The sequence below is a fragment of the Hordeum vulgare genome, chromosome 3H (assembly GCF_904849725.1).
Source record: "Hordeum vulgare subsp. vulgare chromosome 3H, MorexV3_pseudomolecules_assembly, whole genome shotgun sequence".
NCBI classification, from domain to species: Eukaryota; Viridiplantae; Streptophyta; class Magnoliopsida; order Poales; family Poaceae; genus Hordeum; species Hordeum vulgare.
In genome coordinates this window covers 483,119,242-483,141,983 of record NC_058520.1, presented here as the reverse complement: position 1 = coordinate 483,141,983, position 22,742 = coordinate 483,119,242, and the positions used below count along the sequence as shown (strand labels likewise).

Below are 22,742 nucleotides of genomic sequence, written 5' to 3'. Positions count from 1 at the left end.
TTTTCAAACAAACATTAAACATTTATCCAAAAACATGTTGAATATTACTCAAATGCATATTGAATATATTTCCAAATACACGCTGAATATTTTTTAACATGAGTTGAATACTTTTCAATAATGTCATGATTTAAAAAACGGATGGCAACTATTTTAATTGTTACCAACATTTTTTTTTTCAAATGGCACAATTGTTTTTATATGTTATAAATATTTTTATTAAATTTCACAAACTAAATTTAATATTTCATGAACATTTTAAATAATACTATATCATAAACATATATTTAAACTTGTGAAGTTTTTTGAAATGTTGTGAGCAATCTTTTGAATGGTAGGATATTATTTACAAATTACATGGAGTCTTTTTTAAATAAACAATATTTAGAAAAATGTGATGAACATATTTTAAAACGTTAGAACATTTTGTAAATCTCAGGGACATTTCCTTAAATTGCATGAACTTTGTTTTAAACCCATGCACACAGACTTCCATGAATTTTTTTTAATGTGAGGTGAACACTTATACAAAAAATCATAGAGAAACGAAAAACAAAAAATATCAAGTATTCTACGTGTTGCTTGCTTTTTTATTTGTGAAAGCTCGTTGTTTCTTTTTAGAACTGAAAGTTCGTTGCTCGGTCGTCGCATGAAGGAGACATCCAGCTCAATTATTGCTCATCGTCTGGAGCGCAAACCTCCTGACCCAGCCGCGAGAGAGGATACCAAACGATGCTAAATCATGGAAATTCATCGATGGCTGTTACGTCCCCCTTGGATGCCGTGATGCGCTTCGGCGGTACGGTGGAACGTCTCACAACAGCGCCACGATGGCAATGGCACATCATGACTGGTTGTACCGCTGTTCAGACCCGGCCAAAGTCTTCAGCACTTTCTCTCTCTCTCCCGCGCAGTGGTACGCCTTGTCAGACCTGTCTAGCCATGGCGGCTCTTCAAGCCAACACATCTTCATATGACTTGAAATCTCGAATCGTTTTCATCGTTGGGTTTCCCGCGTCGACATCTTCAAAACTATATCTCATGTTTATAGTTTTTGACAATCTTTTTTTACGAAAAAAACGACGGAAAAACGTGCCTCTCGTGATAGAAAAATAAATAAAAAACATTTTTTTTCCTTTCTGAGAGGGACGGCGCCGTGCCTCTCAAGAAGGCAAAAACGTGTCTTTCGCGGGACCAACCCGTGCGTCTTGCAAAAAACCAACAAAAACCTGTGATTTTTTTCCTTTCCGGAAGGCATGACCCTTCCGCGGAAGCAAAAACGTGGCTCTCACAAAAAAACCAAAAAATGTGTTTTTTTTCTTCTTCAAGTGGCGCAGCCGTGCCTCTCACGAAGGCAAAAACTGTGTCACTAAAAAAATAAAAAACTTTTTTTTCGTTTCAAGTAAAATCATGAAAAAAACAGAAAATACATTTTTCCATGCAAAAAAATGATTTTTTTCGTCAAAAAGCTAAGAAAGACATTTGAAAAACCGAAACACCAAAATAATCACTCAAAAAGCCAAAAAATGCTGGCGGGGAAAATAAAATAAAATAAAATAAAAAACGCTCAGAACGCGACACATGACGACGACTGAGAACGCGTCAAGCGATGGCATGTGGGAATGGTCGTTTGGAGGCTTCGAAAGGAGTGTTTCTCAACTACTCTCTTCATTCTTAAATATAAGTCTTTCAAGAGGTTTCACTAGTGGACTACATACGAACATATATAAACATATTTGAAAGCATAAATTTCATTCATTTTGCTTCGTATATATTATTTAATAAAATCTCTAAAAGAATTAATATTTAGAAACGGATGGAGCAGTTGCTCTCCCGTTCCTGCGAAGCGTGTATTTTTTTAAATTTTTTTAGGGGGCACTCCAAAGCGTGTGTGTTTTCTGAGGGGTAAGCGTGTAGTTTGGGCTTTTATCTTTTGCTCACAGCGAGGCCACTGCGTTAGGGTTGGGCCTTGGAAGATTTGGTCAAGAAGAGCCCACCTACACGATCCCAGCGCTAAAAAGAAGTACGCCGATCGTCATCCCACACAGGGCAGGCGCGGGTGATGCTGGTTTAATCCCACCTCGCCTGGGCTAACCGGTGCGAGCCGGGAGAGGTGTATAAAACAAGAGGCAGGACGGCAGGGGAACTCATACCTTTCTCGGCCTTTTGGCTAAGATCAAGTGTAGTATCTGTTCTTATCAGTTTAATATCTGATATGTGGGCCAAGCGCCCACAACGATATTAAATTTATTTTTTGTGGGGGTGGGTCCACCACAGTAGCTTGCTACTGGGGCCCACATGCGTCGCCTGGGCGTTGCACTGCTGCCCTGGCCCGGCGCACCCCAACCAAATCTAACGCAAACTCTTCAATACTTTCCCAGGCTTAGGATGCTGCAGTTTCTTTCTATTTGGAAAGGTTTAGATTTTTGGACCTCACTGCTTCGAAAATATATCAGCAGTTAAAAAGTTTGAAGAACTAAAATGGTCCAGTTATGACACGATTATCTAACATAAGCCGGGAGATGAACTTGATAAGCCAGCCGGGAGTGATCCGAAAGCAAAGTATGCCTCAGTTTGATAGGGACAAGGCTGCTGACTGTCAACTCTTATACAGGTTACAAACAATACTTTCTCTAACACAGTGCCAATCATACCACTTCAACATTCCAAGGTATCATAGGCACTTGCTCAGGGAGGAGTGGTGATCCAGTAAATAGCAAGTTGTTCCACTTGTCAGTAATTCACTGGTTGACATAATTCAGAATTTCTACTGTTCATGCGGTTCTCGCTCAATTGCTACATGGGAAATGGAATCTCATGCGTCCGGGATTACGCCTTCCTATCCTACATTTCAAATGGAATCTCCTTGCACTACAGAACCATACGTCCATACTGGAGGTTCCAGAAAGAAAAAAGTGATGCGCGGAAAAGCATACAAAAATGTGGATATCTCTAACCAAGTTCTTCTCGTCAGTGTGTTCTTCTCCCGAGTTCGGGCACTTTGGCCACGGCAAATAGTGTGTTTGTGTTCTTCAAGGGTAAATAGTCGGCTTGTGTTCTCTATTCGTCTATTGCCATGGGTTCTTCTTTCCAGCTCCTTTGCGCATTAAACTTGTTTTCGAACTCTGCAGTCAAGAAGCAAGGAAAAGATGCTAAATATTTTCAAAACTTCAAAAGTACATGATTGTAGGCAAGCTGTAGTGCTGTCTGGCTTACAGATTTCGATTTCAATTTCAACTTTCCTCGAACCCTGTTCTTTTGCGGTTTCAGTTTGTAAATCCTAACCATCCAGTGCTGGGTTGTAAAAACCTGCATTAAGCAATATGGTACATGATCTGTGCAGTCCCGCAAAGCTGCGAAGCGGATTATGGTTTCCAAATTGTTGGGGGAGTAGTAGTAGCATTGTACCTCCTCAAAATGGGTCAGTTTAAAATGCTTCCTTCCTATTTCATATCTCCTCGCTCTGTCAAATCCCTTACCATCAGTCTCAGCGAATCTGGATGCAAAGGGGAAGAAATGTCAAAAGAAAATCCATGATTCTGATACATGAGCATGGTAACTTCCTTGCACTGACAGACCTGTAATAACAAAGCTTGTACATGAGGCAATTCAGCATCGTTGGAGTGCCCTCAGCATCAACACGGTAGTTGCCATCTCTCTATAGAAATAATATAACATAATAACTCAAAAGAAGTTTGAAACTTCTCAAATACTTCCTCCGTCCCGAAATAAGTGTCTCAACTTTGTTGTACTAAGCTTGAGACACTTATTTTGGGACGGACGGAGTAGTTGATAGTGCTTTTCTTCCACGTGTTACTACAATGCAAACTAAGTTTTTTTTAGTTTTCTACCACGACACTACCGAATGATACGCGCAATAGTTGCAAAACGCAAGTTCACAACTCACAAGGTAATCTTGTTCCTTGATGTGAGGGAATTCACCACCTCCGATTCGAACCATCCAGAGGAACTTATTAATATCATCACTTGGGTAGCCAATAAGCCCTGAAAATAAAATCATCAGGTGTTATGGGTTCTGGATTCAGGAAGCACTTTATTTAGAATATTGTTATCTCTACAAGTCCAAAACTCATCAACCTCCAAAGACCACAAGCACATATTTGACATCTAAGGAATTGAAGATCTCCCATGCTTCTTTTTCTGGGGATGACATTGCTGTCCCAACTGTCGCTATGTGTGTGTTATTCCAGGTATTATTGTCTACAATCACAGTCCTGTTGGCCATTGCAGTTGTCTGATAACCATAGTCCCACCATGATGCAACCTACAGCAATCATTGCAATCTTACTATCAAAATGATGCAATTCAAGTGATCAGAGTAGGTCCATTTGAAGCATGCATACCTTATCGTCTACTTCTGTGTTATGGCGCAGCCATGCATAAGATTCACGGAAATCGTCATAAACATGCAACCCGTCATGTGAATGAGATGTCAGCACGATTGAGGGTGCAGAATATGCTTCTGCAGCTGCCCATACACAATGGATCTGCAAAAATGGCATCGTTAACTAATAGCGTTCCTCTAATGAGAATGCTGCTTCCAGTGAGAACAGACACCTTACCACATAAAGTCCACAAAGTATGATCAGGAACAGTATACCCATGGCAGATGCTTCAGAAGGCAGTACACAAAGCTTCTCCTCTTTTTCGGTCCTAACATGAGAACCTCCCACCAATTCTTTCTCCTTCTTATTCTTCTTTGATGATCTTTCCTTTGAAATATTTTCCGCTTTTTCTTTTTTTATGTTCACACTTTTCATGGAAGTTGTGATAGCGGCTGCAGTACTGGAACTCCCTGGAGTACTATCTCCTGCCTTAAGTTTGACAGGACAATACATCAGCAAACCTTTTGTACTCCCTCCGTTTCTAAATATAAGACCTTTTATAGATTTCAATATAGACTACATAAGAATGTATATAGACGTATTTTAGAGTGTCGATTCACTCATTTCGCTCCGTATGTAGTCCGTATTAGAATCTCTAGAAAGTCTTATATTTAGGAACGGAGGGAATAGAAACTAAATCTGGATAAGAAAAATAATAATGAAATAATCATACAGTAGGAAGGACATCATCTGATATTGGGCGCTGAAATTTCATTGATCGCGTGAGGACATTAAAAGCTTCTGACAGAGCAATCCCAGACAAAATGCACGCAGCAGGAGCGAGGACAAGCATTAGTCGTACCTAACATTGCACTAACATCACTATCATCAACTGATAAATAAACCAGTACGGTGCTGTAAATGTCTTTAGCAGTGATGACTTACCATTACCCCGGAGAAATATACTGAAGTTACCAAGTATAAGACCAAAAATGAGCTTGCATCGGATAAAGGTAAGAAGCATGACTGCAGGTTGTGTTAAGAGAAATTAATCACAACAATGCTAAACACCAAGTAAATTCCATTTTTCAACAAAACATGAATGCTTACTATGATCCCAGCAGGAACTAAGAAGGCTAAGACATTAATAGCCATAAAGTAAGAAGGCCAGGTAGGGGGTTGATGTTCGCTCACGCTAGCAATGATAGGGATGTACTTGCTTGCATATGTTCTGTCAGAATGGAACAAATCCAAGGAATTCAAGGCATCAGCTTATATATAAACAGAAGAAGAATTCATCATAAATAGGAATCAGAATTATGTCCATCCTGCATACAGAATAAATTTCAAGGTATCAGTACATACGTGGGTAATAGAAAGAGTGAATTTCAGTTTTCACCCCATACTTCAATATTTTTTACGCTAATTACCTCATTTGATCCAGTTTTTACCCCTTCTAAAGTATTTTAGGTTGCGGATAGCTTCTCTAATGATGTTATGATGTACAAATCATCGATGGAGTTATGTCTAGTATGATGCAACACCCAAAAGCAAATGCCATGAAACAGAATGAGGTGGAAACAGTGAACAAGGAGCTGTGTGACATGAATAAGTAACTCATCAAGGCAAAGCGTATGTACATCTGCCGACAGTGAGGAAAAACTGTGTTCGGCTAAGCCATGTGTACCTGATGATCGGGCTCGCCTGATAGATCACTAAATGGGATAAAAAAATGGTAAAACTTTTACTAAATGGGGTAATCCAGAACTGTTAAATGAGTTAATTTGTGTCCAAAATGTCAGCATATCGAGTAAAAACTCGAATTCCCACTAATAGAAATCACAATTCTTTTGTACTAATGCGGAAACCTAGAAGGTAGGATATCTCTTTAGAAACTCCAAATACAGAGGAAAGGTGGTTCCAGTTAAAATTGTCATGTTTATTGTTAACCAGAGTCGAGGTTTGTTATCAATGAAGTAGAAACAAGAACAAGTCTTGCGCCAAACAAATACTTTATGAGAACTTACGGGTCAAGTAGACTCAAACTGCGCCCACTCCAACCTTTTGTTGGGCTAGATGCGACCAATGTAACAAGTACCGCTACTACAGCGAAACAAAGGGCTCTGCAGGAATCTTTGATATCAGAATGTATACAGAACATCTACTTTGTTTTGACTTACGAGAAACAAATGTTATGTCTATCAATATTATGAACCAGTTGCAAGTATAACACATATTTTAACACATTTTAACTGCTTTTGACATCAGAAACTTACAAGCCAACCGTTAGTACAAATGTCATGGCCACTTTGAACAGACGAGGAGTTAAAAGTCCTTTAATGTAATACACAAGAGCAATCACATGGAGGATTATAAACACCTGGAATTCGATCATCATTTCCAGAGATAAAGAGGAGAAATTAGCCATTTCTTAACAGATATACAAAATTTGGGTGAAATAAAAAAAAAATAGGAGGGGGGGGGGGCGAACACAGCGTAGGTACATAATTAGTTGGTATACCAGAAATGATGCAAAGTGCTCTGATGTCAATACTGCATTAAAACCAACCACAGGTACCAATGCTGCCAGAAGTGTTCCCAGTACAACCTGCATGGTGCTAATCATGATAATGAGAATCTGATGTTCATTTGTGCACACCATAACCAATTGGTAAGGCACTAGACTTGTCGACTTACAAGGGGAGCGTAAGCAATGTAAAGTCGTGAGGAATAACGACCAGTTACAATACACAGGAGAACATGCATTGGGATAAGGTTGATGATGAATGTGTATCCTCCCCAGGAACAGACCTGAAAGCGGAGATGCAGTATAATGTGAAGAACTCACTGAAACTTGTAGCTATTCTAAAGATTTTCGACGAAAAACTTACCATGTAAAAGTAGGAGAGGGCATTAAGCGTTGCGTAAAAGAGTGATCCCGTGTTTAGCGTCTGCATAGTCATTAGTGTGTTATCTTCTTGAAGGCGCAAAGAGAGGGGGAAAATGAACAAGGCCTAAAATTCTAAGGACACTTTCAGAACCCAACCTTTACATATAGATAAAATGTGAATATTAAAGCAAATATTGCTACAGCTTCGTTATCATAGCTGCCCGCAACAGATCTTGAGATGTATGAGGGGACCTGCATAGTAAGAGGAATGATAAGTACATTCTTGATCAAGTCCTATTTACTCCCTCTGTACCTAAATATAAGTCTTTTAAGATATTTCACTAGATGTCTACATACGCAACAAAATGAATGAATCTATACTCTAAAGTATGTCTATACTCTAAAGTATGTCTATATACATCCGTATGTAGTCCATTAGTTGAACCTCTAGAAAGACTTATATTTAGGAACGGAGGGAGTACAAGATAGTGTCTAAGGATATGGTAGTGGTACGTAGGCATATTTATATATATATAAAAAAGGAAAGATAGTGTCTCATGGTCGCAGATCCCAAATAAACGAGAAAAACATAGCCTTTACCCCATGGCCCACAAAAGCAATGATCATTACGATTCACATTGACAGGAAATTTCAATTTCCATAATTCGGAAACATTTTGGTTCCCAGCTTTGCGTTCCAGTCCCCTATTTTTCAGATTTTCCCAGGTCATTCTAGGACCTCAACTTTTTAATGGAGCTATTTCGATCACTTAGCTCTCAGTTTTCAGTTCCATACTGATTCTTCGGATTAAACAGTTGTAAATTTCTGTATTTTCATGTCTTTGACATGTAAGAAATGAACTTTGTAGGTTACAGAAGGCTTTTTGGATAAATGGCAACGTCGAAGAACGAAATAAGCTCACTGGAAATGATTAGGACATGAATTCGTCCGGAGCTTAAATCAGAGGACCAAAATATGACTCCTTTTGTGTGGAAACACCAATTCAACCCCTAAACATTGACCAGCTGAGAAGTGATTTGATAACTGTTCCAGAAAAGAGTAATTGAGAGTAACCTAACAAATAAGGATTGGGATGTTAACAAGTTATTCGGCTAGGAAGACTGAAGAGACAGATTTACAAAAGCTTTTGCTGATACAGTTGGTGATATGGAAGCGATTTTTAGGAAGCTAACAGAAATATCGCATCAAACTATCCTCATTCTCTATTTTACCCACAAATGAATGGAAGAACAGACCTGGACTACATTTGTCCATTGGAATTCACAGCAAAGTATAAATATGTAAGGATAAACAACGGGCTGCATGCATCGTATTGATGCAGAGGCCGGAGGGAATCCTCCTTTTCTAAAAAAACGATAAACAACAAGGTATAAAATGGGAAATATAAATCAGGTAAGCATATAAAAAAAACTTAATTTTCTCATAGCCAAACTGAGTAAGTCCCTCCATAAAAGAAAAGATAAAATAAACAGAGCATACCATGGCTAAGATAGTTGCTGCCATTAAACCAGCCCCATTACCCTTTGCTTCCTGGAAGGGAAATTACGTAGTTACTAAAGGATTTCAGTGGTTGAGAAACTAGTGTAAGCACATCTGATTCTCATATCAGGAAAACAACCTTTGTCAACAGATAAGTTGCCCAGGAAGCATTTGCCGAAAAAACCGGAGCAGTGAACACGCAGACAGTCTCCACCGACAATGGGATGTTAAGGGAGTTGAGCAACCTAAACCAAGCAAACATTTGAGCCGCAATCGCAGTTTTTCAGAGCTATCATACAACGCATAGCTCTATGCTGTGGAATGGAACATCTTACATACCACCATATCGTGCCAGCCGTCAGTGTCAGGCCAGGATAGACGGTGCCGCCAATAACACGTCCGAGGGGGTACCTAATAGTACACAAATAACAGTAAGAAACGACGAACACCCATAACGCATGCTGAATCATTCGTGAGTCCCGGCAAGTGGCAACCATACCATGTTCGATCGTCGAACCAGTTCCAAAACTCGTAGATTCCACTCTTTGACAGAAACTGAGACAAAGGCAGGGGAACATAGCCGATAAAATATATATATACGCATTTTGATACACCAATGCTTGTACGAAAACGTAGGCAGCGGATTGCACAAAAGAACACATCACATGTCCCCAGCCACATGCAGCGGCCAGGAGGCTTGCCCTTCCATTGGATGGGGAAAAAACATACGTTCGCCCCAATTTTCTCGCCGCTCTTAATACTAGTACTACCATGTGGAAGCAAAACGAGGCTTCCTGCAGCCGTAGTTCTTCCGAAATACGCTGTGAGCTCAGCTTCACCATGCTGCTGCTGCTGCTACACTCCGCACGTGCCTGAGCAAGAGCAACGGACGGCGGGCAGCAAGGCGGCGCCGCCGCCCAAACTGACCTGGGTGACGCGGTAGTTGAAGTAGGGATCGAACTCGTGGATCACGCTCTCGTACTTGATCACCTGCGGGGCACCACCAGGGGACATGTGAGGCGGGCATAGGATCTAGAGAAGGTTGGCGCGGATCTCATCTTACGGAGAAGAGGCGGATGGAGAAGGCGAGGACGCCGATGAGGAGGAGGGCGAAAGCGCACAGCGCGCCGCCCAGGGCGTTCCGGAGCCGGCCGCCGCCGGCCGCGATGGAGCCGGCCTCGGGCTCCGTCATCGGCGGCCCAGCAGAGCTCTGGGGTTGGGGGGCAGACGAAGGGGAAGGCTGTCGGAATAGCTGCTGTGCTGCCGTCGAGCCGCTGCGTAGCGTTGCAGTGGAGTGTGCTGAACTTGTTGGGCGATTTGGCGCAGCCAAGCCTCCAGATCGAATACACTTTTTCTGAGTTAATTGCAAAAGAGTGCCACAATTCGGGCCGTATTCAAAAGTTGATGTCATCTTTCAAATTTTTTGCAAATACGTACCAAGATACAGGTCGTATTTTACAGATCATGTATTTATACGTATAGATGTTTTTTGTGACATACATGGCCCACCCGTCAGCCTCTTAAAAAAAACGCCCGGACCGCTACGGCTGGGGAAAACCGGCTCTATCCATCTCTCCTTCCTCTCGGATCGGCTGCGGGGAAAACCGGCTCTATCCATCTCTCCTTCCTCTCGCATCTGTTCCGAACCCTACTCCCTCTCCTCTATCCCAGCCATGGCGGCGGCGGCTCGTGGAAGCATAGTTCGTGCTGGCGGCGACGGCTACGTTGATGGCGACGACGACAGCGACTCTTATTCGTCCGATGGCGAGAGCTCCTACGATTTCTCCGAGCCTGTTGTGTCCAAGGCGGGGATGTTGAGGCTAGCACAGATTTGGGTGGCGAATCCAAGCACAAGCCATCATTGGACGTCTGGGATCGGCGGCGTTGAGTAAGTTTTCTTCATCAATTTATAGTATTGGGAATTTAATGAAATGGAGATTTAGGATTAGGTTCCCATTCCAGTTTCTGAATATGCCCAAAATCTCCTGCTGCTCAGTAAAAATTATTACCTGATAGCACAATAAGGCACTGTATATTAACCATATTCACTGACAACATCATCACTGACAAGTGCCATATTTTTGAAATTTATAATAATGGGGATTAGGGTGTTAGATTTAATTAGTTCCAGTTCTCTAGTTTGTGAAATTTAGTGTTACATTGTCATGTGATGTGAATTTATCAATGACAAGTGCCATTTTTCTGAAATTGCAGTTTATATCCAGAAATTTGGGATGTTGCCATTCATTTTCAAGATCTGGATAGTTTAGAGTTGAAACTGTGCAGTGATGATGTTGTCCTTCCTAGTGTGGTAGCACTGATGGAGACACAAGCCTATGGAAGCACTGACTCGGTGTATTTTGATAAAGGCATAGGAGTTGATGGTTTGGAGAAAATAGATAGCAATGCTAAGTTGCAACAACTAAAGAGGCGACACAAGGATGCCAAGTTGCTGAATTTGTCTGTGTATAGGGGGGGTGCACCTGTATTTGAAGATGTGCTTGTGACACAAGAGAGCTAAATTGTGGTTGGAAGACAAGAGAGCAGAAATGAGGAGAGAGAGCAGAAGGGCAAGCTGAAGCTTAAAACAAGTAGTGGAAGAAGATAGTACTGATGCATCTTCATTTGATTCAGAGGGTCCAATAGATATTGAACATGATCCTTACTTCATGGGGGAGTATAGGCCAAAATAAAATGAGGGAAGAGGGCTTACATTAGAAGAATTTGAACAGGAAGAAACAAATGATGATGAAACAGACAGCAGTGGACTTGATGATGAAGTGCTACCAGAGGTCTTACATCATTATGATGGTGAAACAGATGTGGAAGATTTATTTGAGCTGGATGAGGAGGATCAAGTTGTTCAAGAAGGAGAACACATTACTGAACCTGCAATAAAGAGGAGGAAACTGCCATTGGGTAGAGGACCCACAAGCAGGTCACATTCCAGTGTCATACAAATATATGAACCAGATTTTAAACCCTCATCAGATGAAGAGGAGAAAAGTTTCCTTGAGGAAAGTGATGATGATGGGTTTGAGCCAGCTAGTTTTGTACCACCTAAAGGAAGAAAGAGCAGGGCAAAGAAACAGCCACCTAGGAAATGGTATGATGAAAATAGGGAAGAGCCACATAATCAACTATGTCTGAAAATGTGTTTCAGAGATCAACACCAAGTTAGGGATGCTTTGTTGAGCTTGCACATCAGTCAGAGTAGGTCTTTTCAGTATCACAGGAATTCAGATAAAAGAATAATTGTGGAATGCATAACAAAGAAGATATGCAAATTCTTTATGGTGGCAGCAGTTATAAAAGGAGAGAAAATATTTGCAATAAAGAAAATGAGATTGCAACACACTTGCCCTACTACTACAGATAAGAGTAGGGTCACTGCAAAGTGGCTTGCAAAGACATATGAGCCATTGTTTAGATCTGATCTCAACACTAGCATTCAGACAATGATTGACAACTGCCAAGAGAAGTATGGTGTAGAAGTTCCAAAGGCAATGGCATACAGGGCAAAAAAATCAAGCTGTTGAGAATATTCTAGGAGAGCACAAGAAGCAATATACCAGGCTTAGAGAGTATGCTCAGACTGTGATGGATACAAACCCTGGTAGTAGGGTTATAGTTACAACAGTAACTCCAACACCTACTGCAAAAATTCCACATCCTGGGCCAAGGTTTCATGCAATGTTCTTCTGCCTCAATGGAGCAAGGGAGGGTTTTCTTCAGGGATGCAGACCCTTCATTGGTTAGTTCAAATTTATATAATTATTATGTTATTTTAGTTGTGAATTTGATATTATAGTGACAATTTTGTGTTGCAATATATTAGGTGTTGATGGATGTTTTGTAAAGCTATGCACTGGTGCCCAAATCCTTGCTGCCACTGGTAGAGATGGGAATAATAATATATATCCCCTGGAATTTGCTATTGTTGGACAAGAGGATACACAAAGTTGGTGTTGGTTTCTCCACCAACTGAAGATCTGCCTAGGAGGAGAAACTGGACATTTTGGTCCATACACAATCATGTCTGATAGACAAAAGGTAATACTGAATTCTAGCTTACAATTGTAGTTATGAATTGTAGCTATGTATTTTAGAATTGTATCTTAGAATTGTAGCTTATAGTTGTGTCATGTGTGAACAGGGGCTACTGAATGCAGTGAATCAAGTTTGTCCTAACTCCCACCAAAGATTTTGCCTTAGACACTTGTATGCAAATTTCCAGAATGCTGGGTTTAGGGGGGAATATCCTAAGAAGTACATGGATAATGCCAGTTATGCTTATAATGAACACAAGTTTGAACTTGCAATGGATGATATGAAAAAAGAGAGTGAAAAGGCTTGGAAGTGGCTTAGTGAGATACCTAAAAAAAACTGGGCTAGGCATGCATTTGACACAAACTGCAAAACAGATTTGGTTGTTAACAAACTGTCTGGGGTGTTTAACAAGTACATCCTTGATGTTAGGAAAAAACCAATTAGGACAATGTGTGATGGTATTAAAGATAAGATGATGGTGAGGTGGCATAGGAATAGAGAGAGTGGGAAGGCAGCTAGATGGGGAATCACACCTCATTATAGTGAAAAGCTAGAGGCAGAAAAGGAAAGGGCCAGATTCTGCAAACCCATTCAAGCTGGTGTCAATTTGTGGCAAGTGAGTAGTGGACAACAGACACATGTTGTTAATTTGGAGCTTCACACATGTAGTTGCAGAAAGTGGGACACCATGTAACCATGCAATCTCTGCAATTAACAAGGCAAAAAGGTTTCCAGAGGATTTTGTGTGCAACTTCTTTAGAAAACCTTTGTATGTGGCAGCATATGAACCAATGATTTACCCTGTTCCTGGTGAACATAACTGGACAAAAAGTACAGGGCCAGACATAGACCCCCCTGAATTTAAAATTAAGAAAGGCAGAAAGAAAGAGAAGAGGGCAAAAGGAAGATTTGAAGTGCCCAAGCCTAAGGATACATCAAGATTGGGTACAATAACATGTAGCAATTGTGGACTCCAAGGTCACAGATACACAAGCTGCAACAAAAACTTGAAACCAGAATTGCTTTTAAGGAAAAACAAACATGTGGTAACACTTTTTTTACTTTGTTTCCCTCTTTCTTTCTTTCTTTCTTTCTTTCTTTCTTTAATATTTTGCACTTGACATATATATTCAATGATTTGTTTCCCTCTTTCTTTCTTTCTTTAATAGGCACCTGCAAGAAATGCACCTGCACCTGCAACAACTGCTCCTGCTCCTGCTCGAAGAGGTACTGGTGCTGCTGCTGGTAGAGGTGCTGGAAGAGGAGCTGGTGCTGGTGCTGGTAGAGGTGTTGGTGCTGGTAGAGGTGCTGGAAGAGGTGCTGGAAGAAGAGGTTTCTCAGCCCCAAGACGGGCTTCTAGTGCTTCTACTTCTGGCAATACTGGATGGGCTAGTTACTTCAATGCTAGTGGTAATATATGAGCTAGGTGACAGTAAGGCTCGGTGACAGTAATGCCAGTGGATGTTTTGTAATGCTAGTGGTCTGTTTGAGAACTATTGTGGTGTTTGAGAACTTTTGTGGTGTTTGGTAATATATGAGCTAGGTGACAGTACTGCTGAAATTTTGCTTGTGTACTGTTGTGGTGTTTGAGAACTTTTGTGCTGTTTGAGAACTATTTGTCTGTTTGAGGTGTTTGGAACTTAAGTAAAATGCTGCTGAAATTATGCATGTGTACTGCTAAAATTTTGATTATGTGCTGCTGAAATTTTGATTGTGTGATGTTGTGCTGCTCTGCTGATGGATATATCAAATTATACCCAATTTTCATTGGATATATATACTGAAATTAACTCAATTATACTCCAACATAACAACATGACCATATGCAAGCACTGTTTCAGTATATATACTGAAAATTTACTCAAATGTGACTGGATAAAAATTAACTCAAATTTCAGAAGCAACAACAACATAACCCATTCATTCAGCAGCTGGTTCCAACATAACAAGTAACTGGTTCAAACATAACAAATAACTGGTTCAAACATAAGTCATAAAGCAAGAACAACATAAATCAAACAACAGCATGACTCATTCATTCATCTTATCACTTCATCTTTTCATTGAGAAGCTGGTTCCAACTTGAACTTGTAGCAACTTCTTCAGTGAGCTTTTCATTTGAAAGTGTCATACAAGCAAGTTCATTCTTCAACTTGGTCACTTCATCAGTGATTTCTGCTTCTGAATTGGCTAGGACCTCCTGTAGTTGACTGATCTGCAACTTTATTTTCCTCCTCTCTTCAATAAGCCTCTCCTTTTCTTTCAAATGGCTGCACTTCACATTTTTGATCATTTTCCCTTGAGCTCTTGAAAGGTTTTCAAGAATGACATACTTCTCATTCAACTTCTGGTTCTTTCCCTCTTTCCTTGCTATCTCTGCCTTCTGCTCTTCAAATTCTTTTTTGTACTCACTGACCACATACAAATGCTCTTTTGTCCTAGTTTCTTGGGCCTGAAAAAGGGTGTCCACATGTTTAGCTAGTTCCTGAAATTTATCTTCAAGACTCTTCTTCTCACATGTCAAAGTCTGAATTGTTAGTGCACTATTCAGATTGTCACTCCTCCTCTAAGCTTTGACATCTTCATACATTTGCCAAAGCTTCAACAGGGCAATCTGCATTAGTATAGGCCAATATGGATCAACCCATTCAACAAATCCACAGTTATCAGCTCCCTGTAAATTAAACAATACACAAAGCATAGTAAGCATATCATATTTAACTTTCATCAAACTGATAAATAGAACTCTGCAATAGTTACCTGCTCAGCACATGCCAAGAACCTCCTGCCAGTGCTGGTTCCTTCAAAAGCTACAAATCTTTCTCTTGCTTTGCCATGCTTCCGGCAGAAAACCATAAGATCCAACTCAAGCCCTCTGTAATCCTCATCTTCAATGCTATCAGGAATCTAAAGCAAGAAAAAATCATTACTAAGAAACCATACTAAAACCCTAACCCCTACCAAATTACAACAATAATCAAATCACCAAATCCTAACCAGGCTACCAAACTACAACATAATTCACCAAATCACCAAACCTAACTAAAATCCTAACAAACCGTACTAAAACCTAACTAAGGAGCACTAATTCCCCAAATGTAGCAGCACTAAATCCCCAAATGCAGCTGCACTCAAATACTAAGCAGCACTAAATCCCAACCTAACCTAAATCCCCAAATGCAGCTGCACTATACCCTAAACCACACACTAAAATCCCTAAGCAGCACTAAATCCCAAATGCAGCAGCCTACTCTAATCCTAACCACACTAGAACCCTAACCCCTACCAGACTAAAACCCTGATCAACAAATCCCCAAACCAGACTACAACCCTAACCCCAAAACAAAAAATCCCTAAATGCATATGGATAGAACCCTAACCCTAGCTGTGAGCACTAACCTTGTACTTCTTGTCGTCCTCACTGTTTTCGCAGAGCATCTCAGAGTAACCCTGGTTGTTGTCGTCGGTGCTTTCCTCCTCAAACTCCATGGCGCGGCAGAGCTCAGCTGCCGGCGGCGAAGAAGAGCAGGAGAGGAGCAGCGGGAGTAGCGAAGAAGAAGAGAGTGCCATCCGCAGCGGTCCCCAGCCGAAGAAAAACAGAGTGCGACTGGCACAGAGCCGATTTTCCCCCAGCCGCAGCGGTCCGGGCGATTTTTCTTTAAGAGGCTGACAGGTGGGCCATGTATGTCAGAAAGAGCATCTATACGTATAAATACACTATCTGCAAAATACGACCTGTATCTTGATACGTATTTACAAAAAATTTGAAAGATGGCACCAACTTGTGAATACGGCCCCAATTGTGGCACTCTCTTGCAATTAACTCACCTTTTCTTTTGGGAATCGTTTTTGGCCGGTGCGCCGGCCGAACCGTTCGGTCGGCCGCACGCGACCGCGCGCGCGTGCTGATTGGGCATGCAACATTTTTCCGTTTAAATTATTGCAAACAGCGTCATATTTGCTGCAAGCGTTATTTTTTCTACATTTATCCAGTAAAAAAAAGCTGCATATACGTTTGGTTGCAACTCCAATTCTTCGATTTTTTCGTTACAATCGATGATTTTTACTTTTGCTACAACCATGTTAATTTTTGCTACAACCAGCATCATTTTTTGCTGCAACCGTTCACTAAAAAAGTTGCATACACGTCACGTAAATATTTGTTACAACCGGCGTTTCACTTTTGCTACAACGTACCATCAGCTTCGCTTTTTTGCTACGATCACGTAGATATTTTTTTTCTTCAAATTTTGTTTTTTTTTGCAACCGTTGAAAAAATTGATGCATCGCATCGAAATTTTGTTGCATCAGGGAAAAAATGTTGCATAGAGATCCAACGGTGCGGACATGCAGGGGTTGGTGGATCGTGCGGCCGGCGCGCGTCCGGCCCAAAGTTTCGGCCGGCACAGATCACTCCCCTTTTCTTTTTTACATGAGATGGTTGTAAGCAGCACAAGTATGGCATGTCTTGGTTTCAAAAAAATAATGTATGGCATGTTTAATTTTTTCTGCTTCAGTCCAGTGAAATGGTTGATATTTTGTCTACAAAAAAATGTTATTCACACCCGACAACCAGTCAACGTGGATACCCTTCTGCACAAGGGTCAAATTCACAGGCCATTTGCTCTATCCAATTATAGAGGCAAAATTGACAAAAATGACCCCTGGGGGGAAAGAACTCACGGAGTGACCCCTCAAGGAAAATATGTCACCCGGCTGACCCTTTTGTGTGGCGCCCGACACCTAGGCGCCACACTACACTGTGTGACGCCTAGCCGTTCGACGCCACACTACACTGTGTGACGCCTAGCCGTTCGGCGCCACACCCCCCGACCACCTGGCAGAGAGAGCCCACACCCCAGGCCGTGTGACGCCTAAGCCTCATGCGTCACACATTGTAATGTATGGCGCCGAACGCTTAGGCGCCACACATTGACTTAACTGGCCACGGGCCAGCCCCCCTCCCCACCCCCTCCCCATTCCCCTCCCTCATTCAAACAGAAACAGCAACGGCGGCGGCTGGCTCTCTTCGAATCCCTAATCCCCTCCCCCATCTCCTTCAGATCTGGTGATTTCTTCCTTGGATTGATCCCCCAAGGTAATCTCTTTCGTTTCCCATCCTTCTATCCATGTGGAATAGGTTTTTGTTGAGTAGATTGATTTGAGTAGGTTCTTAGGATTTGACTAGTTAGTGTTGGGTAACGTAGCATAAATTCAAAAAATTTCCTACGCATGTTCAGATCTTCCTATGGAGAGACCAGCAACGAGAGAGGGGTAAGAGCATCTTTATACCTTTGAAGATCGCTAAGCGGAAGCGTTTGCTAGAACGCGGTTGATGGAGTCGTACTCGCGGTGATTCCGATCTAGTGCCGAACAACGGCACCTCCGCGTTCAACACACGTGCAGCCCGGTGACGTCTCCCGCACCTTGATCCAGCAAGGAGGAGGGAGAGGTTGGGGAAGAAGACCAGCAACACGACGGCGTGGTGTTGGTGGAGAGACGAGGTCTCCCGACAAGGCTTCGCCAAAGCGCCGGCAGAGAGGAGGAGGGAGAGAAGCAGGGCTGCGAGAGAGAGATTAAACCGTGTCTCAAACAGCCCCGAACCTCATCTATATATAGGGGGAGAGGGAGGGGGCGCAGCCCTTAGGGTTCCCACCCCTAAGGGGTGCGGCAGCCCTCAGATGGGGAAGGGGTGGCGGCCAGGGCAAGGGGGAGGGGTGGCGCACCCCTCTGGTGGGCCTAAGGCCCACCTGAGTTAGGGTTCCCCCCCTCTTTTCCTTTCCCCTGCGCCATGGGCTGAGTGGGGAGGCGCACCAGCCCAACTAGGGGCTGGTTCCCACCCCCACTTATCCCATCTTACCTCTTGGGGTCGCAGCCCCCCTTCGGTGGTCCTCCGGGACCACCTCCGGTGGTCCCGGTGGTCCCGGTACGTTACCGGTGATGCCTGAAACACTTCCGGTCTCCGAAACCATCCGTCCTATATATCAATCTTTACCTCCGGACCATTCCGGAGCTCCTCGTGACGTCCTGGATCTCATCCGGGACTCCGAACAACTTTCGGTAATCTCGTATAACAATTCCCTATAACCCTAGCGTCATCGAACCTTAAGTGTGTAGACCCTACGGGTTCGGGAGACAGGCAGACATGACCGAGACACCTCTCTGGCCAATAACCATCAGCGGGGTCTGGATACCCATGGTGGCTCCCACTAGCTCCACGATGATCTCATCGGATGAACCACGATGTCAAGGATTCAATCAATCCCGTATACGATTCCCTTTGTCTGTCGGTATAGAACTTGCCCGAGATTCGATCGTCGGTATACCTATACCTTGTTCAATCTCGTTACCGGTAAGTCTCTTTACTCGTTCCGTAGCACGTCATCGTGTGACTAACTCCTTAGTCACATTGAGCTCATGATGATGTTCTACCGAGTGGGCCCAGAGATACCTCTCCGTCACACGGAGTGACAAATCCCGATCTCGATTCGCGCCAACCCAACAGACACTTTCGGAGGTACCCGTAGTGCACCTTTATAGTCACCCAGTTACGTTGTGACGTTTGATACACCCAAAGCACTCCTACGGTATCCGGGAGTTGCACAATCTCACGGTCGAAGGAAAAGATACTTGACATTAGAAAAGCATTAGCATACGAACAATACGATCTAGTGCTAGGCTTAGGATTGGGTCTTGTCCACCACATCATTCTCCCAATGATGTGATCCGTTATCAATGACATCTAATGTCCATGATCAGGAAACCATGATCATCTATTGACTAACGAGCTAGCTAACTAGAGGCTTGCTAGGGACACATTGTGATCTATTCATTCACACATGTATTACTGTTTCCTGTTAATACAATTATAGCATGAATGATAGACGATTATCATGAACAAGGAAATATGATAATAACCATTTTATTATTGCCTCTAGGGCATATTTCCAACAGTCTCCCACTTGCACTAGAGTCAATAATCTAGTTACATTGTGATGTATCGAACACCCATAGCATTATGGTGCTGATCATGTTTTGCTCGTGGAAGAGGTTTAGTCAACGGGTCTGCAATATTCAGATCCGTGTGTACTTTACAAATATCTATCACTCCACTCTGGACATGGTCCTGGATGGAGTTGTAGCGGCGCTTGATGTGCTTCGTCTTCCGGTGAAACCTGAGCTCTTTGGCTATGGCAATGGCTCCAGTGTTATCACAGAAGAGTGTCATAGGACCCGACGCGCTTGGAACCACTCCAAGGTCGGTGATGAGCTCCTTCATCCAAATTCCTTCATGAGCCGCTTCTGAAGCAGCTATGTACTCCGCTTCACATGTAGATGCTGCCACGACTTCTTGCTTGTTGCTGCACCAGCTCACTGCCCCACCATTCAACACATATACGTATCCGGTTTGTGACTTAGAGTCATCCGAATCTGTGTCGAAGCTAGCGTCGACGTAACCCTTTACGACGAGCTCTTCGTCACCTCCATAAACGAGAAACATTTCCTTAGTCCTTTTCAGGTACTTAAGGATATTCTTGACCGCTGTCCAGTGTTCTGCACCGGGATTACTTTGGTACCTCCCTACCAAGCTTATCGCAAGGTTTATATCAGGTCTGGTACACAGCATGGCATACATTAGAGAGCCCACGGCTGAAGCGTAGGGGACAGAACTCATCTTCTCTCTATCTGTTGCCGTGGTCGGCGACTGAGTCTTACTCAATCTCATACCTTGCAAAACTGGCAAGAACCCTTTCTTTGAGTTTTCCATATTGAACTTCTTCAGTATCTTGTCAAGGTATGTATTTTGCGAAAGACCTATGAGGCGTCTCGATCTATCTCTATAGATCTTGATGCCTAATATGTATGCAGCTTCTCCAAGGTCCTTCACTGAAAAACTCTTGTTCAAATAGGCCTTTATGCTCTCCAACATCTCTATATCATTCCCCATCAATAATATGTCATCCACATATAGTACGAGGAAAGCTACAGAGCTCCCACTCACTTTCTTGTACAGACAGGCTTCTCCGTAAACCTGCATGAACCCAAACGCCTTAATCACCTCATTAAAGCGAATGTTCCAACTCCGAGATGCTTGCACTAGCCCATAGATGGAGCGCTGGAGCTTGCATACTTTGTTAGCACCTTTAGGATCGACAAAACCTTCTGGTTGCATCATATACAACTCTTCCTTAAGATTCCCGTTAAGGAACGTTGTTTTGACGTCCATTTGCCAAATTTCATAATCATAAAAGGCGGCAATTGCTAACATGATTCGGACTGATTTCAGCTTCGCTACGGGAGAGAAAGTCTCTTCGTAGTCAACTCCTTGAATTTGTCGAAAACCCTTTGCGACAAGTCGAGCTTTGTCAACGGTTACATTACCGTTTGCATCAGTCTTCTTCTTGAAGATCCATTTATTTTCAATGGCTCGCCGGTCATCGGGCAAGTCCACCAAAGTCCATACTTTGTTCTCATACATGGATCCTATCTCGGATTTCATGGCCTCAAGCCATTTGTTGGAATCCGGGCCCGCCATCGCTTCTTCATAGTTCGAAGGTTCACCGTTGTCTAACAACATGATTTCCATCACAGGGTTGCCGTACCACTCTGGTGCGGAGCGTACCCTTGTGGACCTTCGTGGTTCAGTAGTAACTTGATCCGAAGCTTCATGATCATCATCATTAACTTCCTCTTCAGTCGGTGTAGGCACCACAGGAACAACTTCTTGCGCTGCGCTACTTTCCTGTTCGAGAGGGGGTGTAATTACCTCATCAAGTTCTACCTTCCTCCCACTTACTTCTTTCGAGAGAAACTCTTTCTCTAGAAAGGATCCGTTCTTGGCAACAAAGGTTTTACCTTCGGATCTAAGATAGAAGGTATACCCAATAGTTTCCTTAGGGTATCCTATGAATACGCATTTCTCCGCTTTGGGTTCGAGCTTTTCTGGTTGAAGTTTCTTCACATAAGCATCGCAACCCCAAACTTTAAGAAACGACAACTTAGGTTTCTTGCCAAACCACAGTTCATACGGTGTCGTTTCAACGGATTTAGACGGTGCCCTATTTAAAGTGAATGCTGCAGTTTCTAATGCGTATCCCCAAAATGATAGCGGTAAGTCGGTGAGAGACATCATAGATCGTACCATATCTAATAAAGTGCGATTACGACGTTCAGACACTCCGTTGCGCTGCGGTGTGCCAGGCGGCGTTAGTTGTGAAACGATTCCACACTTTCTTAGGTGTGTGCCAAACTCGTGACTCAAATATTCTCCTCCACGATCAGATCGTAGACATTTAATTTTTCTGTCACGTTGATTCTCAACCTCACTCTGAAATTCCTTGAACTTTTCAAACGTCTCAGATTTGTGCTTCATCAAGTAGATATACCCATACCTACTCAAATCATCGGTGAGAGTGAGAACATAACGATAACCACCGTGAGCTTCAACGTTCATTGGACCACACACATCAGTATGTATTATTTCCAATAAGTCGGAGGCTCTCTCCATTATTCCTGAGAATGGAGTCTTAGTCATCTTGCCCATGAGGCACGGTTCGCATGTGTCAAATGATTCAAAGTCAAGAGACTCTAGCAGTCCATCAGTATGGAGCTTCTTCATGCGCTTAACGCCGATATGACCAAGGCGGCAGTGCCACAAGTATGTGGGACTATCATTATCAACTTTGCATCTTTTGGTACTCACACTATGAATATGTGTAACATCACGATCGAGATTCATCAAGAATAAACCATTCACCAGCGGAGCATGACCATAAAACATATCACTCATATAAATAGAACAACCATTATTCTCTGACTTAAATGAGTAGCCGTCTCGCATTAAGCAAGACCCTGATACAATGTTCATGCTTAAAGCTGGTACTAAATAACAATTATTAAGGTTTAAAACTAATTCCGACGGTAGATGTAGAGGTAGCGTGCCGACGGCGATCACA

General features: G+C 42.5%; 1 protein-coding gene and 1 non-coding gene across 5 annotated transcripts; one reads left to right on the top strand and one right to left on the bottom strand.

The window, feature by feature from the left end:
* Window positions 1-2,149: 2,149 nt before the first annotated feature.
* On the top strand, window positions 2,150-2,346 carry LOC123445885. The gene has a single exon (XR_006631243.1). It is a non-coding gene; the product is annotated as a U2 spliceosomal RNA (small nuclear RNA).
* A 356-nt stretch (window positions 2,347-2,702) lies between these two features.
* On the bottom strand, window positions 2,703-10,065 carry LOC123444392 (dolichyl-diphosphooligosaccharide--protein glycosyltransferase subunit STT3A-like). 4 transcript variants are annotated; one of them, XM_045121085.1, is made up of 23 exons: window positions 9,800-10,065; window positions 9,664-9,726; window positions 9,236-9,291; window positions 9,076-9,147; window positions 8,876-8,981; window positions 8,737-8,787; window positions 7,393-7,488; window positions 7,238-7,297; window positions 7,044-7,157; window positions 6,868-6,954; window positions 6,623-6,726; window positions 6,374-6,469; window positions 5,457-5,577; window positions 5,292-5,372; window positions 5,080-5,208; window positions 4,584-4,835; window positions 4,365-4,508; window positions 4,099-4,285; window positions 3,908-4,005; window positions 3,579-3,658; window positions 3,409-3,496; window positions 3,217-3,309; window positions 2,703-3,125 (listed from the first exon to the last, which is right to left on the bottom strand). In XM_045121085.1, the coding sequence occupies exons 1-23, from the start codon at window positions 9,926-9,928 to the stop codon at window positions 3,069-3,071; spliced, it is 2,364 nt and encodes a 787-aa protein (XP_044977020.1). In that variant the 5' UTR covers window positions 9,929-10,065; the 3' UTR covers window positions 2,703-3,068. The 4 variants fall into 4 exon arrangements, with proteins under 4 accessions (XP_044977020.1, XP_044977021.1, XP_044977022.1 ...); XM_045121086.1 differs by having other exon boundaries at window positions 5,541-5,577; XM_045121087.1 differs by lacking the exon at window positions 6,374-6,469.
* Window positions 10,066-22,742: the final 12,677 nt, after the last annotated feature.